The following is a 21,208-nucleotide window of genomic DNA, read 5'->3' on the forward strand; positions in this document are numbered from 1 at the left end:
GGTATTGGGAAACAGGAATGGAACTTTACACACATGCCAAGGAAAACCTTTTTTGTATTAAAATACACACAGGAAATACACATTCAAAAGAACTCATCACAAACGAAGGATGCTTATTAGTCCTCAAATAAATAATGTGTTCTTAATAACATGACCTCAGACTCTCAGAGCTGCCAGGAAAGCTTCTCTGGATGACATCCAAGATGGTTGGGAACACTCTTGGGCCTGGTCTATATTACAAGGTTAGGTCGACATAAGCTGCCTTGCATCGACCTAGCTGTGGAAGTGTCTTCACTTAAATTTGGCTCCTGCCAACCAAGTGCCTCTCTACACTGATTTAATAACACCACCTCCCCGAGTGGTGCAGAGTCACGGTCGATGTAATTAGGTCGACACAGTGTCAATGTACGCACGGCACTGCTTCCATTGACTGTTCCTGGCTTTCAGGAGCCATCTCACAATGCCCCTCACTGACAGTACAATCAGTACAAATGCTCCTGGTGAGGACACGCACCGCTGACATAAGGAGCCAAGAGTGCGCACGCACACACACAAGTGATCTTATAACTGCAGCAGCTGTATGCCGACATAACTTAGGTCGACATAATTTTGTAGTGTAGACATGGCATTAGGCTCGGCCTGCTTTCTTCTCAGGCAATATATGGAGAGGGGCTGCTTCCCACCATGGCAACAAGAGCCAGAAGTTCTACATCCCTTCCCTAACCACTTGCATGGGGCTCAGTGCTTCACTGTCTGTGCCTTTCAGCTATTCTCAGGTGGTAATGAGTATCATTTAAACTGCCAGCTAAAAACAGTTGGTTTGCACAAAGCACCTACATCTCTTCCTCCACTGAGGGCAAGAGGAGGTAGTGCAATTTTACATAGTTTGTGCATGGTAGGTTTCCCTGTCCTAACACACCTGAAGCCTGGATTAGAGGCTGAGGCAAGAACAAGCGACAACATGAAAGGGCGGAGTACGGAGGAGAGAAAAAGGCAAGAAAGAGAAGGAACCAGCCCAAGCCAGAATAAGAACGCTATTAAATAGTTAACCCACCTCCCTCTTTGCTTTCTTGTATGCTGTCTTCATCTGTAACCACTATGCTCCCCCCCCCCCCGATGAGCAGTCAATTCTGCAATACAGCTTCTGCAGTAGATAATACACTGCTGATCTTGTCCATGGATGGTTTTATTAAATGTTTCCAACTCTAAAAGACATTAGTTCTGGAGGGGGTAGGGGGAATTAAGGTGATGCACTATAGTGACTATTAGTATTGCTTCAAGTACGATATACTTCTACATCCCACACAATTCACCTGGATGTGGTCTTTGTAATGCATTTTATCTTCCATTTCCTTTTTCCACTGAATGTATTTTTCATTGCGGTTATCCAGTAAAGACTGCATTGCTCCTGGTTTTATGGTAACTTCTCTGGATTTTTGCAAAGCAGATGGGAAGAATGAAGGCAGGAGAGGTCTTGGAATAAACAAATCCTCCTTAGTTAGGGGAATCCCAAACTCATGACTCAAGACTGTGATCATTTCTGCAGAGGGCAACAGACCTCTGTGAATGACATCCCTTAACTTCTTACTGTGGCAGAGATAATCAAGCCTACAACACAAGCAGACAGAATACTTCTATAGATTATCACAAAATGTACCAAGTTTTATTCTGATCACATAATGAGCATTAAACTATTACTCATGAAAAAACCACACAGTTCTATCATAACATCTTCTTGCTAAATGAATGGAGCTCTTCAGTTCACTTATACTGGCACCAAGCATGACCCAACTGGAAAGAGGTGGCATGCCTAGGATTTATCAAAAAGTACTGAAGATATGCTACAAGAGGACAGACTGAACAGTGACTTAAATGGTTACATGTTGACTATAATTTAGCTAGAAAATGGGTGTAAGTAGTAAAGCAGTATAAATTGGACTGGTTGGACATTCATTGTATGATAAAGCAGACTCCCTTTACAGGATTGGTATATGACCTACATTCATTTGTACACCCACTGAAAGCTAACTTGGTGCCAAGTATACTCTTTTACCTTTAACATCCATTTCCTGACTACCTTACAACACACGCATAATACCATGATTCACGCCACTGCTAAATTTGTCCCAGAGAGTTTCATGGAAATTGCAAATTATCCCCCAAAATGTGTAAGCTACAAAATTAATGAGCACTACACCCAAGCATTCTCACTCTCTATATATACCCATATACCTATATACGCACACAGAAAGACACATCAGACAGGGCCAGATCCTCAGTCCCTCTTGTGGGGCACAGTGGGCCTTAAAAGTTACTTTAAGGCAGGAGCTGAGGATTGGCCTAGCAAGCCAGCCGCTCCACATGGACCCCCACCCGAGAAAAAGGATGTTCCAGGGCTGGGGAGGGACAAGGAAGTGGAGAGCAGGATGGGAGAACATTATGCCCTCTGGCAGCCTTGGCTGGAGGAACAGCCCCTTTGGAATCATTTTCTGCTGTTAGGCCTTGTCTACACAAAGTTGCACTGGTTTAACTAAAATGGGTTTCAAACCTGATTGAATTAAACCCCTATGTGGGGTTCACTTTATCCTAAAATGATTACTTATCAGCTTAAGCTAAATTGACATAGGACAGGTTCAAATCAATTTTGAATGCGTGCTCATAGGGCTTTCCACCAGTTTAACTAAATCGGTTTACAAAAAACATACTGGAGAGCAGAGGAAGCAATATACATCACACACATTTTGCATAATATAGTGACTGTTTTCCAAATGGACCATAGCTGTTCCTTTCTGTGCAAGTCAGACAGCGAATTCCTTGTTGTATGCAATAAGAATTATTAAACTAAAGAAGTAATAAGTTTATTGTCAAAACTAGTAACAGAGTTTTGCTCATCCTTTTGTCCATATGCTTGGTTTTGGAGCAAAGTAAAAAGTTATTTTCACACTCTAAAAATTTAGAATTGTAATATCTCTGCGGTGAGTTTATTTTCCTTAACATTATTTCTGAACAAAATACATAAAAGCTAGTTCATAACATGTAATCACACAAATTACAACTGCTTTAATGACTCAAATGTTTTGCCAGAGTTTCTTTTTTATACTGATGTTTTAAAACATGTTGTTCAACAGAGTTAACAAGTATGTCCAGCTGATGTACTGAGAAGCAAAAGTTTCAATAATGGACATATGACACTGAACTATAGGATGACTTGAACACAATACAGCGGAATTCTTTTGCTGCTGAAGTTGTCATTCTGCTGCCAAATGTAACTTCAATCCTTCAGTCAACATACAAGCACCTGTAAAGGTTTGAAAGGACTGAGAAATTTGGGGACAAGAAAAGAGATGCAGTACTCCCAAACAAATAAAAGTCAGACACACTATACATTTGTTACCATTCATTACGTAAACCATTAATGACCAATTAATACATTAATTTATGTGCCATATCTACTGTTATTTTGAGATTTTCAATTTTATAAGCTCTTCAAATCAGTTCATGAAATAGAGGTTCTAGTGTACATGGAAGCTACACCTGACTCCAGACTTTATTTGCATCCTTCTGAGATGCTCTCTCTGAGTTTACGACAGTGAGTGCTACAGACCACATTGACTTTCCTGTCGCTCCACTTCTCACTAGCACATAAATGATAGCTGTATTTAAAACCACTCTGACCACCATGTTTCATACTGACAGCCTTTCAGTCATTGATTTCCACTGAAGGAACCTCAGCTACAGTTATCAAAAGCACTGCAGAGCTGCTGCTCCATAAATCTGGGATAATTTTTCCCACAGAAGATAGACCATAATAAAGTTGCTTCGAGAAACAAATTATTACGTACCTATTATCAGCAGAATTTTTCATCATATATAGAATATGCAGAGTTGTGTTATTCCCTGGCTCAAATTTTGGCAGTTTCCCAGGAGTTTGTCCTTTTGCAGTTTGCTGGCAAGCTTTGTTTGAGGAGACAAGATCTTTTTAAGGACACTGAGGTGACACTTAGCTTTCAATGGAAGTTCTCACTAAATTCCTTTCCTCACTTATTGGTTTCCCACAGAAAACATGTACAAATGTAACAAATTATGGCTACATATATAAAGACAGTCTTCATAGAGAAAGGACTCAGGACCTTCAAAAGCAAAACTACAGACCCTCTACCCCGTGAGCTAAACTCCATTCACTGTCAGTAAATAACAGGCTTTTAAAAACTTACTTAGGCCAGCAAGTAGAGCAGCGGTTCCCAAACTATGGGTCATGATCCCAAATGGGGTCGCACCATTCGCAGATAGGACCTGCAAGGTGATGGGGTCTGCCCCCAAACTTGCCCAAAACTCCTCCACAAGTGATGTGCCAGAAAGCCACCATTTTGATCTAGGGGTGTGCACAAGGTTACGCTGTGCAGAGGCCACCATTTTATAAAAATGTCAGCCTCCTGGCCTGCCATTTGTGGAGCAGGTCAGGACATGTTGGCTGTGCAGATGTTATTTTATCATTTGCATCATCCAGCTGCACAAGCACCTAGTTGAGACTTGAATCCAGAAGATCTTTATCTGTGGATAGCAACCTCTCTGCTTGAGCTGGTAGCCTGTGCTAGCCTTTTCTGAGATGAGAATCTGCAGTGACTTGTAAGCTCCTTAAGGCAGAGCCCATGTCTTCTTTCATGCCACTCTGAATACCCTGCTGGCACGCCTTAAAGAATCATTGTAAGTCATTGTTTCTGCGGTGCCCTACTATCACCACACAGGGTCTTCTTAAGTCCAGGCCTTGGTTGCTTACAAGTGAATTCCTCTTTCTGATGTGTGGCACAATGGACTCATTTTTACGCAGAGTATCTGCTTCAACCTCCAGCAGAGAGTCTAGTGATGGAGTTCTAAACAGAAAACAAGAGTGCAAGAAACATACCTGCAAATCTGATGAGGCTGTCTTGGAGTATGGCTTCACCAGTGTTTTCGTCAAGAACAAAGAAAAGCCAAAATGCCTGCTATGTCACACATGTTATCTAGTGAAAGCAGGATGCCTCATAACCCTTCACAAGGAACACACAGGGAAACCAAGGTCATTTTTCCAATGCCAGAAAGAAAAACTTTTGCATCAACAAGTGCAATTCAAGAGACCCATATCCGCCTCTGACCACAGTCAAAAGGCATCATTTCAGGTGAGTGACTGCATTGTGTAAGCCAAGTAGCCTCACACAATTGGAGAGACTTTAATTTTGCCAGCTGCAATCGATATGGTGAAGATAATGTATGGGAAACCTAAGGCAAACAAACAAAGCCATATCACTGTCCAACAATACAGTGAAGCAAAGGATTAAGGCAATAACGGCACACCGGAAAACACACTGGTGGAGCATCTGCCAAACCCTTATGCTTTTGCTCTTCAGGTTGATGTGAGCACTGAGGATTGTGATGCACATCTCTTGGCTTTGTGAAATACACAAATGCAATTCTCCGAGACATTCTGTTCTGTTTCCCTCCTCTCAGACATGAGATAACACAAAGAATGTTGGATGTGCTACACAGCTACATGCAATACAAAAATAACCTGTGTGATGGCATGGTAGGCTTTTGTACAGATGGAGCTCCCTCCATCTATGGCAGGCCACAAAGCAGGTGTACGTGCCTTGGTAAAGAAAGCTGCTCCGTCTGCTGTGTAAGCTCACTGCATGACTCATGGAGAACAGTTGGCTTTTAAAGCTCTGAGTCCAGAGCTAGGTGAAGTTTTGCAGCCGGTCTTGTCTATTGTGAACTACATCAGGTCTTAGTCTCTACACGTGGGTCTGTTTGCAAAACTGCGTGAAGACACAGTGTCCAATCATTACGTGTTGTTCCACCCTGAAGCTCATTGGCTCTTCAAAGGAAAAACACCAGGATGATTTTTTGAAGATGGACTGCACAAACAGTGAATTCATTGATTTTCTAGGTGACCAAAGGAAGATGCGCTTTCTTGCCTATGTCACTGACATATTTGGGAAACTGAACGAACTGAATACAGGTCTGCAAGGAAAGAACACCCACATGCTTCAGCTGAGTGACTGAATCACAGCATTCATGAAGAAAATGTTTTCTGGAAAAATAATCTATTGAAGACAAACTATGAATTCTTCCTGCAGCTTTGCAAGTTCCTGGTTGACAAAGTTATTCAGCCGCCCACACAGGTGATGGCTGAGCATCTCAGCCAGATGGGGGGAACAGTTTGCTTCCTTTTTCCCTGACTGGGACATGACAAAGTGGGTGTGAAACTCCTTTCGATGCAATCCTGATGCCATAGATTTGCCAGCAGCTGAAATCGAACAGCTCATTGAAATTTCCCGGGATTGCTTCTTGTGAGGAACATATGCCCAGCTTATGCTCCCAGAGCTCTAGTTCACTGTCAAGAATGAATATCCTGCACTCTCAACACACACCTTGAAACGGATAGTACCATTTGCGAGCACGTATTTCTGTGAAGCTGGATTCATCCCACATGCGTCAATCAAGTCTCAGTATTGATCTACCACTGATGTCACATTGGAGATTAAATGTGCAATATCTCAAAGCCGCCAGACTTTGAGAAGCTGTGTCGCAAAATACAAGCCCATATGTCACATTAGAGAGCATTAAATGACATACTTAATATGTAAATTCCTTAGATCCCATGGTCGCTATGTTGCTTTGTTTTTGTCTAGGGTCACAGGAAACAGTAAGTCTCAAAATGGGGTCTTGCAGGCAAAAAGTTTGGGAATCCTTGCAGTAGAAAGAAACAATCACATGAACTAAATAAGTCTGATGCATCAAAGCCTGCGTGTGCTATTGGCAGACATACACTGAAGTATTCAAGACTGCAGCAGCCACCTTGGAAATGATACCCAATCAAGCACAATCATGTGACATTTTGTATCTGAGTCACTCCTTTGTTGCAAGGTTACAAGAAGTGCAAAAAGAAACTTGGAAGTCACTAATAATGTTCTCCTCCTCCTCTAGCTGGAAATAACAGCTTTGCCATTTAATTTGAATGCTTATTTGGTGAGGCTTCACCATAAGCACTGTAGATGAGCAATGTGGGAGTTTTATCATTTGAAACTGAGTCCTCTGAAAGAAGTAACAAAGGCTGGGTGTCTCAGGAGTGAAAATCACCAGTCATTTCAGTGACAGCTATGTGGATTTTAGTTCAGAAAATAATCTGAATGAGCCAGTCTATTGACAGCAGGGACTAAAGTACCCACTCTCTCTCTCTTCAGCCTTCTAAGCACCTGAATTGCTTATTTCAAAGATGGATAAAACCCATTTCCTATTTTTCAAAAGCAAGGAGTTTTTTTGTGCTGATTTTACATAACAGATGGCTTTCTCTCCATTTTTCACAAAAAGTAACATTTTATATTTGTAGCTACACCCTCACTCTCATTCTGTGTGTCCAGACTGTTGTTATGCTTTCTAACAAACTACACACACAGGAAACATTTGGGATACTAGGAGAACGGGGCTGAATATAGCCATATGCTGCTGAACTGAGCCTGAAAGCTCCTCTCTCCTGACTGTGTTTAGAGCCTTCCCAGGCTTGTTGAGGGCATGACTGGGCCTGTCGTCCTCAGCCTTGCTCCATTCCTTCACCCTATAGACCTGTAGGAAAGCTAAGCAGGGAACGAACTCCCAGCCAGTGTTCAGGTGGGACATTGCACCTGTCACAAGACAACTTTATTTCCTTTTTCCCTATTCCTTCTCTCCTGCCCCATAAGGAATAACTTCATGCTCAGAGAGGTGTGATTTCAAAAATTATTTGAGGGGCAGGAGCAGGTGGAGAGTGATGAAATTGGCACTCTAATCCCCAGAGATGAAGCATGCCCCATTTGCATCGTGCCCATCTGCCATACTCCCATGCCTGACTTCAAACCTAAAACTCACTCTCAGGCCCACTGACCTGCTTTCTTTGTGAAAGCAAAAAACAAAGGCATTAATTATTGTATCAAATATTCATGCTACTTTGGTGATGCTTCAATTATCAGTTTCCTGACTACAAATCTAGGAATGGTCTTACCTGGACAAGGCTTGGAAACATGCCCGAGGAACCATATCCCTGACATAAAGGAGAGGTTGCCTTGTTATAGCAGAGAGGGGTTTACAGAGGTGGATATGATAAAGGATTGCTTCCAGGTCTGTATACAGGCGCTGATGGAAAGACAGCTGTGAGTTATATAATATATCCAACCTTCCATTTTCACTTTTGTGAGTCCTACAACAGAGCACCACAAAAGTAATGTTACAAAACCAGTCTTTATCCCATGAATCCCACAGTGCTGCAGCATAATCCCTTATGAAACTGTCTTGTCTTTGTTATTCTAGATGGAACCTGTTGCCACTCTGACACTTTATGCCAAGGATTTTAAAAGAACAATAACAAACTTGCAAAAAAAAATCCCACCTGCTATGAATTATTATTAAAAAACCCCTCATATGTAACCACACAATGTAATATTCTGCAAGGAAGTTTACCAGAGTACCAAATTTACCCTTATTATAGTTACAAAAACAGTACAATATCAATTACTGGGGTAAAAACAGAATTAGCGATTTACATGATCACAACAAGAAAGGACTTTTTTACTAAAATAAATCAGTTCAACAATTTGAAGGGAACAAGCATGCAAAGAAAAATAAGTAAATTAGGAAAGCAATTAACAATGTTTCTGTATTCCTTCAATGCCAAAACAGAAAAGAAATTAACTCTTTTTTTAATCTGGAAATCTGACGGAGACCCACATTCACTACAAATCATGTAGGAGTTATATAAGTGAAAGGGGAGCCTTTTAGAAAGGGTTATAAATTGTATATGGTGTGTGTCTGTCTCTCTTTCTCTAAAAAGTCAATGTCCCCATTCATTTTGGTGAAATTTGTGTGGGTTTTAGCCCAGAAAGTAATCTGAACTTTCTAATCTGTTTAGAGTAAGTCACAAAGTACCCAAATTCATTAAGTACAGTTGTGTGTATCTTGTCTCATGGAACCTGTAGAAAATTGTAGCACATTTAAAAAAAAATGTTGAGGTAAGAGCTGCAAGATCATTGAAATTATCTATACATTTCCAGGTGTACCATATATTTGCACAAACAGATTTTGGATAAAATTTTCAGAAGGGCCTAAGTGACTTAGGAGTCTAAGTCCCATTTTCAAAGGTGATTAGGCCCTTAGGCCCTTTTACAAATTTTACCCCTAGTCTCACTACAGGTACAGAATTTAACAGCTCATTGTAAGTAGTAACTAAAACAATTGCCTTTTTCATCTATATTTGGAGTTCATGACAACATTTCACCTGCCTGCGTTACACATCTATCGTACTGTCCAAACAATTGCCAAGAAGGCATAGCCGCTCTCAAGGGTTCTTGAATTTAAAACAAATTTTTTTTAAATTCGTTATACTCCTTCACTTATACTAATCTTAAGAAAGCTTGATATTAAAACATTTCATTACTAAATCTTGTGTCTTCCATTATGTAGGTACATTGGTTTGTTATTGTAGAATTAGCCAAGAAGAGATAAAGAAATTCTAATTAACAATTCATTAAATGTGTTTCTACAAAACATGTTATCAATGAAAAAGATACCTGCCATTGTAACAGTGTGATGACATGTTCTGATACACAGGAAATGTAGCTCAGCATCTGAATTAGAGATGGGCTCAAATAAACTGCAGATCCAAACACCCTCAAACTTTAGGGAAGGTTGGGTCTGCGTCAGAACTTTGAGCTCAGGCCATGTCTAACCTGAATGCAGAAGATGGGCAGGAAAATGGAAAGTTCAAGGAAACTTCTATTATTTAGAATTTTACAGACGAAAGTAGTGTGGTTTATCCAAGATACATAGTAGCTTAAAGTGCCGTGTTGTAAATTTATAGTATTCTTCTAAACATAGCCCTCCTCTATGCACTGAGGGATTATCACATAGCTGATAAAAATGTAAGGGTCAGTCTTCAGATTTTGCCCCAGGCATTGGGTTAAATTCGTATCTTGTATAATTCCAGAGACAACACCAGGGATGAAATCAAACAACTGTCTTTATAAAAGAAAAAAGAAATCAGTACAATTTTGTTTAAACCGTTTTAAATCTAGAGGGAAATAATTACTGAAAACATTAAACTATCTTACTTATCAAATTGCTGTTCCCACAGTCTCCTGATTGCTTTGTCCTTTAATCCTTCCAAGACTAAAAGGTGAATTGTTCCATCCAGGATATGAAAACCAGTAATGATATCCAGCTCAGAAATTTCCTTGATTGTGGTTTTCAGTTTGAAAGTAGCAAGAGCCATCTGAATTACTTGTAGGGGATAAGAATCAAGTTGGAGTGCTTCAGCATTAATTTCTGTAATCTCTTGCAGCAAATCATGTAAGCAAGGTGCATTATTGTAGTCAAAAATATAGATAATGCAACCATATGGGCAATCTGCAACTTCAGTGTCAGCCGTTTCTGCCTGCAAACCTAGCGGCACAGCTATTTCAACTCTTACTTTCAGGACTGAGTCGGATTCTAGATAATGTCCCATAGGCAATGGAGAAGTCTGAGGGCCAGCCACTGATCCCAATACTCCCATAATTTTTTCAGTCTTACTGTCCTTCTGGTAGCCAGGATCTGGAACTGAGCAGCTGTGAATGGGCACACTGATATTCAAGTACTTTTCACCTAGCAGTAGGTCAGTTAGACTGACTTTAGCTACCCCATAGGGATGCCATAAATTGTCCTTTTCTGTAAATGGATTATAGACCGTGTTTTTGCGAGAGACAAGACCAACATTACTCAGCTTTCCATCATCTTGCTCATCACCAAACAAAGAGGGTTTTTTAATATCCTCTGCCATTTTTCTGTCCCGGTCATGAACCTCAATCTCCAAAGGTGGCCCTCTAAAATACTCATGCAATTCCCCAGGATTGATTGTCCCTGTTAGAATCACATTGACATCCTTAAAATAGATGTGAGTTCCATGGGTTTGCCCTTCCGTTTGATGAGGAGGGAGGTTGTGAAATTGGTATCTGCAGTATGTGGGAACACAGGTTGCCTATAGAAAAAACAAGGAAGAAAGTGAAATACCTGTAGGGCTAACTTTTCCCTTCCCCTCACCTTCCATCATACACTTTTCTAATGAATAATGCTGAAAAAGCTCCTTTTGCAAACAGTCAGCATACCACTCCTTCAGTCATCTTATAGGGAGCTACTGGGGGGGGGGGACTTTTACACAACACCATAGCTACCAAAAGCCAAATTCTTATGTAGCAGAAATACTGAGGGAACAGTTTGCTTCTGAAGTGCAAGGTCTCTTGGGAGGCAAACTGATACCATGGACCAAGGTCCACCAACGGGAAGTAGCTGCATCTCCACTTCCGGAGAGAACCGTGAGGGGTCAGTGCAACAGCAAATGGGCAAAAATGGCATGGAAGGGGCAGGAGTAATGTGTGATGATTCCCTGGCTCCATTCAGACATGTTGTTTCCCCATCTGTAAAATGGGATCATGTGCTTTGGGCTCTAAAGCATCATTTCAGAGCTAGGTACTATTATCAGTATAGTGCTCCTGTTGAAACCTGGCACAGGGCAAAGTCTGAAGTACCCTCTATCCTCAACAGTAGTGACTCTCCCCCAGCCAGTGCAATGGCTTACTGGTGCAGAATATACTAGAGTGTGCATTTTATAGTCCAAGCACAAACTTTGCTGAAGTCCTCCAAGGCAGTTAGCAGCATTTTGTGTGAGATTCCTCGACTTTAGAACTTACTCCCCTCTTGGTCCACTGGAGCCTTATTAACCTTCATGTACACTGAAAAGCCCATCTTTATTCTCAGGCCACTAAAGAATGGACAGGCTGGGGACTGGAGTGGTTTATATTTATGTGTGGTCCTTTAGTATGTTTTACCTATGGGATAGGCACCCAAAGCAGTGGATGGGTGCCTATAGCTACATTAAAAGTTAGACAAAATAACATTAATCCACAAAGACAGTACAAGCAAGGACTCTGTAGGCTTCCCCTCACCACTCTTTCAATGTATCTTGTTGTTGGCTTGAAGAATCAGGGTAATTTATTCTTGATGACACTTTATTCCTTGGCATCTCTGCCGAGGCTCCTCCACACAGGTGTGAATTAGCACCATGGTGGTTTGTGTGGAATGGACACTTTGCTGAAGATTGGACTGATACCACCACACCTAGAACTTGGGCCTGTCACCATATACACCACCACATTCGGGGAGGAGGAGGAGGAAGGGCACAAACTGCTCTGCTACCTTGACCCCCATTAGAAACCTTCGGGCAACACCTAGTTTGTTCACTTTCCGTATTTACTGGGTTGCACAGTTACTACTAGTGTTTTTTCCCTGTTACTTTCCAAAAATGTAGAGCCAGCTGGTCTGAACTCATGCATGGACTGCATTATGAAATTCCCCTGTGGAATCTGATGTGTCATTACAAAGTTCTGTAAGAGTAGTTACACACTGGAATAGGCTTCCAAGGAAGGCTGCAATATCCCCATAAAGAGGTTTTTAAGATCAGGTTGGACAAACACATACCAGAGATGGTCTAGGTTTGCTTGGTCCTGCCGCAGTGCAGGGGGCTGGACTTGAGGATCTCTCAAGATCCCTCCCAGTCCTACACTTAGGATGTAAGGTTATTAAACTCTTTGATCAACATTTTCAAAAGTGACTACTGATTTTGTAACTGTTTTTCAGAAGTGCTGAGCTCCCATAATTCCAAGAGAAGACAATGGGAGTTCTGGGTGCTCAGCATTTCTGAAACATCAGACTCCAGGTTTTTCAAGATATGCACCCAACAAAGGAAGCACCCAATATTAGAGACCACTTTTAAAAGTGTGGCTGTTTGTATACAAGGTTAACTGAGCAGTAAAATTTTACTCCTATCTTTAATTCCATATCAACTAATATATTCTATTCAGCTAAAGGGCTTTCTCTTTTGAAAAGTAATCATTCATAAAGCCTAAAAAATCCAAACATTTGAAAAGAAAAGTGTTTTGTCCCATAACTTATTTTATAAAATCTATACAAAGCTTTACTTGTCTTCAGAGAGTTAAAGGACCAGAACTCTTGGGCTATATCCTCACCAATGGTGAACTGGACTCATTATGTACAAAGTTTGGGATTTTATTTAGTTCTGCTAAGAAGTGAAACATGCACAATTTCTCTAGTTAAATAAATTTTCAATACAAACTACAGTATTTCAAACTACTTGATATTGTGACTCAAACAGTTCCCTTGTTTGTCCAAAGAATCAGAAGGGAAAAAATTGCTTAGCAATGAAAGCATGATTACTAAGTATAAAGCTACAGTCCATAAGTTTTGGCCCATTCAACAGGATTATTATTTTTTTGCCAGTACATAATGTAATGGAAGGAGACAATTTGGTCACATATTCCTTCCAGAAAGTCTATGTCTTATACATGTTCTGCAAATGTTGCGAGGCAAAATCTGGCAAATAGGGAACATTCCTGTTCAAAAGTGTATTCCATATTTTAAAGGAAGTCACCTCAGGTTAAACTGAGAAGTGGAATCCTACAGAAAGAGCAGCGTTCTCCATTACCTGCAGCACTTCAATTGGGACAGGAGTCATCGGGAGGCATGTAGCAGAATGAATCCTAATAATCAGTGGATTTAATTCACTTATCTGTCTCTCAGACATGAGAGGTTCTTCTATAGTGAAAGTCACATAAGCATCTAAAATCTTAGGGGATTTCTCTTGCAGTCGACTGATCACTAACCTTTCCCCTGTGAAAAAATATTAAATTAAATATTAAACGTTTTGAAAGCAGCTGCATCAAAGAAAGACTGCTTAATACCACCGCTTCAGTTAGTAACATATGCTGGCACTGGAGCAATGCTGAAAATGAAAGACAGTGGTATTTTCAATTGCTCTAAATATTATCGTTATTTATTATTTGTACAGTAGAACCTCAGAGTTACGAACACCAGCGTTAGGAACTGACCCATCAATCACACGCTTCATTTGGAACCGGAAATACACAATCAGGCAGAAGCAAAGACAAAAAAAAAAGGAAAACACAGTACAGTTCAGTATTAAATGTAAACTACTAAAAAGAGAAAGGGAAAGTTTTAAAAAAAATATTGACAAGGTAAGGAAACTGTTTCTGTCCTCATTTCATTTAAATTAAGATGGTTACAAGCAGGATTTTTCTTCTGCATAGTAAAGTTTCAAAGTTGTATCAAGTCAATGTTCAGTTGTAAACTTTTGAAAGAACCACCATAATGTTTTGTTCAGAGTTACGAACGTTTCAGAGTTACGAACAACCTCTCACTCCCAAGGTGTTTGTAATTCTGAGGTTCTACAGTATTACAACAGAAACTAAAGGCCCCAATGAGGTCAGGGCTTCACTATACTAGTACTGTACAAACTGCTTTTGTAGAGACTTACAAATAAGCTATGCACTGTAAATATATATGAAGCTATTAGTATACTTGTTAAAAGGAGTTTTTTCACCAAAAGTTTAGACATTTGGTTACAAACAGATAAATGTCTTTAAAAAGAAAGATCAGCTATTTTATGTGCTTTCTTTATGATTCACCATGTTATACTTAAAAGAAATCTGTGATGTGTATATTGAACTACTTTCACTATTTCAGAATCAACTTCCTTTGGCACCAGAAGTAGGAGATATTTCAGTTAGGATTCAGCAAGTTTGCTATCTAACACCAAGGGCCGACCTTCCATACAGGAACAGCTAAGTTGCAAGCACATGAGCCCACAAGTGTAGGGTTGGTTTTTCTGAAGCGTATGACAAGTTGCAAATACTTACGGCAAAGCTGAGTTAATAAATAAGGAATTTTACACAAGACTGGCCATAGGGCTTTTTCCCCAACTTTTCAGGCAAAATTTTCAACGGGCTTTCTGAAAATGCACCCAAAATTTTTGCAAATGTATTCATTGGCACTGCCAAATCATCCATTTGATACTTGTATATATGTATTTTTGCTAAAACAAATAGCTTAAAATTTTTGTAGGCCCATTTAAAATGTGCAATCCCTTCACAATACGCTATCATAGACATTCAAAATACTGACCATTTTCACACAATCATTCCTTCAAACCCCCACCTATAACTGCAATTATCTTTTTAATATCTTGTATTAATTACTTTGCCCGAATTTAGTCCGAAGAGACTGAATTTGTCATTACCGGTAGCCTAGGCATGACTGGTTGGGAGATCAAACCCTTCACAATGCAAACAAAATACAGATTTATTGCCGGTTTTGCCCATTTAAAAATATGTTTCACATAAGGGGATCACAGTAAACTATTTACAGTGACAGGATCTTCAGCTATTTCTGTTGTTCTAAAATGCTGAGGAGACCCATGGATTTGAAGGCTGCAGAATCACAGATAGGCAGCAGGATAGCAATCACAGTCACTTCTATTACAAAGTAGTTATTTACAGCAGAGTCATGTGCTGCAAAAACTGGTGCAACTACAAAGCAGTTTGGCTCTGGTTTGGGTCCTGTGGAAAGTAGCTGCTAAGAGAATCTACCTGCCTATCTTAGGTACTTACATGACCCCATTACCATAATAGCTGAGCGTTAACATACTCCATCCTCGCACATGCTATGAGGTCAGGCAGTACTATTATTCTCATTTTACAGATGGGGAACTACAGCACAGAGAGGCTAAGTGTCTTGCCAAAGCTCACACAGGCAGTCTGTGGTGCTCCAAGATCTCCCAAATCTAAAGCTAGTGCCCTAACCACTGGACTATCCCAGATTTAAAAATGGAAAACCAGGACACCTGGTGGGCACAGAGTTGAGGGCACTGAAAGTTGTACATTCCTTTTCCCCTTCCAGTCAGATACCACCTTGCCTTTCAGAATAAGAACTGGGACATGAGGCAGAGACGGGCAGGTCAAGAAAGAGAGAGAAAAACCCACACAGAGTATTTACCCCTCCATATTTACCCCTTCACTGTTTTCTCCCAGCATCACAGTTTCTATCCTATTTATCATGGACCAGGATCCTTTCTATTTTTAAATCTCCCCAAATTGCCTGTCTGATCTATTGCTTCTCTCTCCCTTGTGTCTCTATAACCTCATATCTCCTGTTCTTCTGAATTTTCTATTCTCTTGCCTTTTCTCTCATTTCTTGTCCTTTGTTACTCACTCTTTTTCTCCAAACTAATGCTGCATGTGTGCCCCTCCTCCCTCTCTTTTCACCTCTCCCTCTCTCTCGTTCACCCTTTTCTCTCCCCTCAGTGCCTTTCCCCATCAAAATGTCTCCCTTTATCCTCTCCAAAACCAGCACCACTCCTCCTTACCCACAGTCCCCGTCCCCACAAAAAAGGCTACTGCCTTTCCTCCCTCTGACGTCACGTCTGACCAGAGGCTTGGAAACTCAGAGAGGAGCCAGGTGGAGGGGCTTAGAAGCCAGAAGAGCAGCCAATATGCAAAGGGTAGGCAGCAGAAGTCACGTTCTTGGCTGTACCGGTGACTGGGTCACCAGATGCCTGGGCACAACAGTGCAGAGAGAGGTAGCAGAGAAGGGGAAAAGCAAATTGAAATAAAGCCTACAATCCTGTATATCTTCTCCAAGAGGCTGGGGTACCCCAACACCTGAGTGTTAGAAAAAGTCTTCTTTTTTGTTCAAATAAACAAGGAGAGCTTTCACTTGCAGTCAGTGTGTCAGAGAATGTCAAATAATCAGTGTGACCAGAGCTCAGGCACTAACGACATTAAAATAAATTGGGAGGGAAGATATTAGTGTGAATCTTTAAATGTATAGCCATATCAGAAGGAAGACACTGCTGTAAGAAGTTACCAAGTACCAGAGGAATTTACAGAAGATACTATGGAAGCAAGATAATTGTTCCGTGAGTCTATCAAAGTCCTTGAGGTTTCAGTTTCAAATCAAAACAATAGAAAATTGTATGAAAGAGCTACTTTGTATGCATGAAACAAATAAAGCAAGTGCACAACCCCAGAGGCTGTTTGCCAATCTGTGTTGTCCTGTACTTCTAATGAACTGAAGTTACCATGGCTATTTATTTTCAGGTTTTTGCTCCATGTCAAGGTTCCTCCCCCACTCTGAACTCTAGGGTACAGATGTGGGGACCTGCATGAAAAACCTCCTAAGCTTATCTTTACCAGCTTAGGTCAAAACTTCCCCAAGGTACAAAATATTCCACCCTTTGTCCTTGGATTGGCCGCTACCACCACCAAACTAATACTGGTTACTGGGGAAGAGCTGTTTGGACACGTCTTTCCCCCCAAAATACTTCCCAAAACCTTGCACCCCACTTCCTGGACAAGGTTTGGTAAAAAGCCTCACCAATTTGCCTAGGTGACTACAGACCCAGACCCTTGGATCTTAAGAACAATGAACAATCCTCCCAACACTTACACCCCCCCTTTCCTGGGAAATGTTAGATAAAAAGCCTCACCAATTTGCATAGGTGACCACAGACCCAAACTCTTGGATCTGAGAACAATGAAAGAGCATTCAGTTTTCTTACAAGAAGACTTTTAATAAAAATAGAAGTAAATAGAAATAAAGAAATCCCCCATGTAAAATCAGGATGGTAGATACTTTACAGGGTAATTAGATTCAAAACATAGAGAACCCCTCTAGGCAAAACTTTAAGTTACAAAAAAGATACACAGACAGAAATAGTTATTCTATTCAGCACAGTTCTTTTCTCAGCCATTTAAAGAAATCATAATCTAACATGTACCTAGCTAGATTACTTACTAAAAGTTCTAACACTCCATTCCTGGTCTATCCCCAGCAAAGACAGAATATAGACAGACATACAGACCCTTTGTTTCTCTCCCTCCTCCCAGCTTTTGAAAGTATCTTGTCTCCTCATTGGTCATTTTGGTCAGGTGCCAGCGAGGTTACCTTTAGCTTCTTAACCCTTTACAGGTGAGAGGAGCTTTCCCCTGGCCAGGAGGGATTTCAAAGGGGTTTACCCTTCCCTTTATATTTATGACACTCCAGGAGCAGCAACAGCTGTGAAGTTAGAAGGAAAGTGAACAGCTCTGCAAATAATGGTGGGTGGTTACCAGCAGAGGGAAAACGTCTTTCTTTGAGAGTATGACACGAGAGTGGCTCCCTCCCATACACAAATTTCTTGTCTACACTTACCGGGGGATCAACGCACGGCGATCGATGCATCGGCAGTCGATTTAGCGGGTCTAGTGAAGACCCGCTAAATCAACCACAGATCACTCTCCCGTCAATTCCTGTACTACACCTGAATGAGAAGTGCAAGGGGAGTCGACAGGAGAGCATCTCCCATCGACATAGCATACTGTGGACCCCACAGTAAGTAGATCTAAGTATGTCGACTTCAGCTATGTTATGCACATAGCTGAAGTTCCGTAACTTAGATTGATCTCCCCCCGTACTGTAGACAAGACCTTAGTAATAACGTGTTGTTGTGGGTTGTAAAAATCTAGAATTCCTACGACATTCCTCACTTGGTCATAATCTTTAGAAAGACAAGCAGCACAGGCTCAAAAATGTGATCCCTTTGAATGAAAATGCCATTACATACAAACCCCTGACATACTTCCCACTTCCCTTTTTTCCAGTTTAAACTCTTTCCCACCTTAAAATAGGAAATTGGAGAAAATGAAAAACTGTTTCTTTTACAAAAGTAAAAGCTTATAAGAAGTTTATAGTGAGATGGTGTTTAGCATCTTTATTTATATGGCTTAATATTTCCACAGCACAGAACAAGTATAAATTTTACAACCTTTATCCCTCTCCGTGGCTTTTTTGGCTACTGTAAAAAAATAGCTAGAAAGAAGCTGAATACTTATTTTTTATAATTTTGGGTGTTAATAGAATCACCAAAATTTGCCTGACTGTACACACACACAAACGCATGTACCATATCAAGAGAAAGAGAAAAGACATACAGATGCCACCCAAAGGTACCAAACAGGTTCACGGTATAGCTGTGTAGAGTTTCTATGTAAGTCTTGCAAAGCCTTACACACATGTTTAGCTTTTACGCATTGAGTAGTCCCACTGAGGTCAATGTTCACAGTGCATAAAATTAAGCAAGTGTACAACATCTTTGTGGGCGCAGGGCCTACATTTTTATGTTATCATCAACATTCCCTGTGTTCCTCCTTTTGGACAGAGTGTAATTCCTCAATTCCCATCCACACCTCTTTCCGCCCAGTTAGGCATTCCCTTAGCTCAACACATTCCCTCAATATTACAGAAAAGGAATATTTACTTACAACAATATGAACAAAACTGGACAAAGACAGTGAACACAGTATACATGAAAACCTAGAAAAATAACAATGCATGTGAACCACAAACCTTAACCCTAACCCTAGCTAAAACATGCAGAGAAACTAACCTCTCCACCTATGAATGACACTCCACCCCAGCAGGTCCTGAACCAAACAGGACCCAATAAAGTGAATGTCTGCCTTTCTAGAAGCCTGCAGGAGTCTTGTAACACTCTAATTTCCAGTGCCACTCAGAGCATACAGAGCTATAGGCAGATGTCAGGCTTCCTTGTTCAAGTCCAAACCCTAACTAAACTTTGTAGCCATTTTTCTTCTCCCCAGCCAGAACCCTCTTCCATTCCAGACCCCCAGTGCTCCCCATGGTCATCTGCTATGGTAACTCCCGAAGTCACTTCTAGCATGCATTTGGGTGCTTTGGAAACCTGTATTTTCACATAGTGCCCCTTCCCTCCCCCCCAGTACTGAACAGTACCTGAGAGGAGAGGCATGAGATCCAGTTGCAAAGATGCTATGCCACACTTCTTTGTCAGTGCCGCAACAAGTGTCTGGGCATTGGACACTTTACAGGTGCTCTGCTTTCGTTCTTTAAGAGCAGGGCCTCTTTTAGGAGTAGAATTTTTCCTTTTACCTGTTAATAGAGGTGAGAGAGAACTCCTTTAAGGTTAAACAAGGCAAAAAGTTACAAACTTACTGGAATGGGTAGCATAGCCAGGTAGTGGCCCGAGTGTAAGATTTCAACAATGTACTCTAAATTAGTTAGGCAAGTGATTTAATACAATTGAGAAATCATTTCTACAACCTACTTCACACTATATACAAATATATATATATATATGTTAAAAGAATGTTAAGATTTTGCAGTCAAGCACTTGAAAGTTAGAAAATTAGTAAGGATGCCTGTCTAATCTTAATTCGGCCCTCTAGTATGCATGTTTAATGATACAGTCCTTAATTACATTATTTTTCCCATAGGACACCTGCCTCATTCAGTGCAAAGAATGGACCTGCTCTGAGAATTAGTCAGGGTTGCATTGCGATGGAGGCCGTCTGTAGGAACCTTGTCTCATTTGTTGCAGAAGGTGGAAGGTGAGAAGTGAATGAGAAGAGGACTTCAGGAAGAGAAAGGATGGTTTTGTGGTTGAGGCAGATGAATGGTGCCTTGGAGGGCTTCTCTCCCTGCCACTGAGTTCCCATGTGATACTAGGAAAGCCACCTAAACCAAACTTTTCACATTTGGTCAGTATTGTGTGCTCCTCTTTTCTGAGTGCATGACTTGAGATCCTGGAGTCTGGTTCGCAGAAGTGCTGAGCGCTCACAACTGTGACTGAAATCAATGGGAGCTGGGCTTTGATCATATAACGTGCTGTATAATGCTTAATACATGCTGAATAATGGTGGTACTACCTGTAATAAAGGGAGGGTGCAGGGTGATCTTGTGGTCCAGGTTCTTCCAGCACAGGATTGGAGCCAGAAGAACTGAACTGTATTTCACACTTGGCCAAATATGACTTGTATAATTGTAGGACAATCACTTGACCTCTCTGTACACCAGTTTCCTAATTAATACGATAGGAACAATGGTATTTGCTTATCTCAAAGTGATGTTGTGAGACTAAATTAATTAAATGAGATCCTCAGGACAGAAGAAGGTATAGGAATGCAAAGTATTATTCCTATTATTATTAAAAGGGGCAGACATCAAGAAATGGAGTTAACAATACTTGCCAAAAATTACACTTGGGAAAAAATCCAGTCAGCTCTGAACAAAAGCAAAGACAGGCTTAAATCATAACTAAGAAGAATTCCTCCCTGAAAAGCATGTAAATGTTTATCAAAAGCTTGTAGAAAAAAAGGCTCCAACTGCCTTAATTGTGAAGGAATTAGCTAATGAAAAGGCAAGATGTAATATGTGGAACTGATCACATAAGTCATGGGTCTCCAGAGTCATGGGAAAAAGGACTTAAACAGATCTGCGAAAT

At 40.7% G+C, this 21,208-nt stretch overlaps 1 protein-coding gene across 6 annotated transcripts in view; it reads right to left on the reverse strand.

Annotated features, from left to right (window-relative positions):
- CFAP92 (cilia and flagella associated protein 92 (putative)) overlaps positions 1-21,208 on the reverse strand; it is a 90,944-nt gene that overhangs the window by 27,488 nt on the left and 42,248 nt on the right. For 5 of the 6 annotated variants that reach the window (XM_073352217.1, XM_073352215.1, XM_073352214.1 and 2 more), the window contains 5 exons: positions 19,702-19,857; positions 13,541-13,725; positions 10,116-11,020; positions 8,015-8,209; positions 1,314-1,608 (listed from right to left, as the gene is read on the reverse strand). In XM_073352217.1, coding sequence (XP_073208318.1) covers positions 1,314-1,608; positions 8,015-8,209; positions 10,116-11,020; positions 13,541-13,725; positions 19,702-19,857 — 1,736 coding nt within the window. The remainder of the gene's footprint in view (positions 1-1,313; positions 1,609-8,014; positions 8,210-10,115; positions 11,021-13,540; positions 13,726-19,701; positions 19,858-21,208) is intronic. The other variant, XM_073352219.1, reaches the window with a different exon arrangement.

Source organism: Lepidochelys kempii, chromosome 7 (genome assembly GCF_965140265.1).
Source record: "Lepidochelys kempii isolate rLepKem1 chromosome 7, rLepKem1.hap2, whole genome shotgun sequence".
NCBI lineage: Eukaryota > Metazoa > Chordata > Testudines > Cheloniidae > Lepidochelys > Lepidochelys kempii.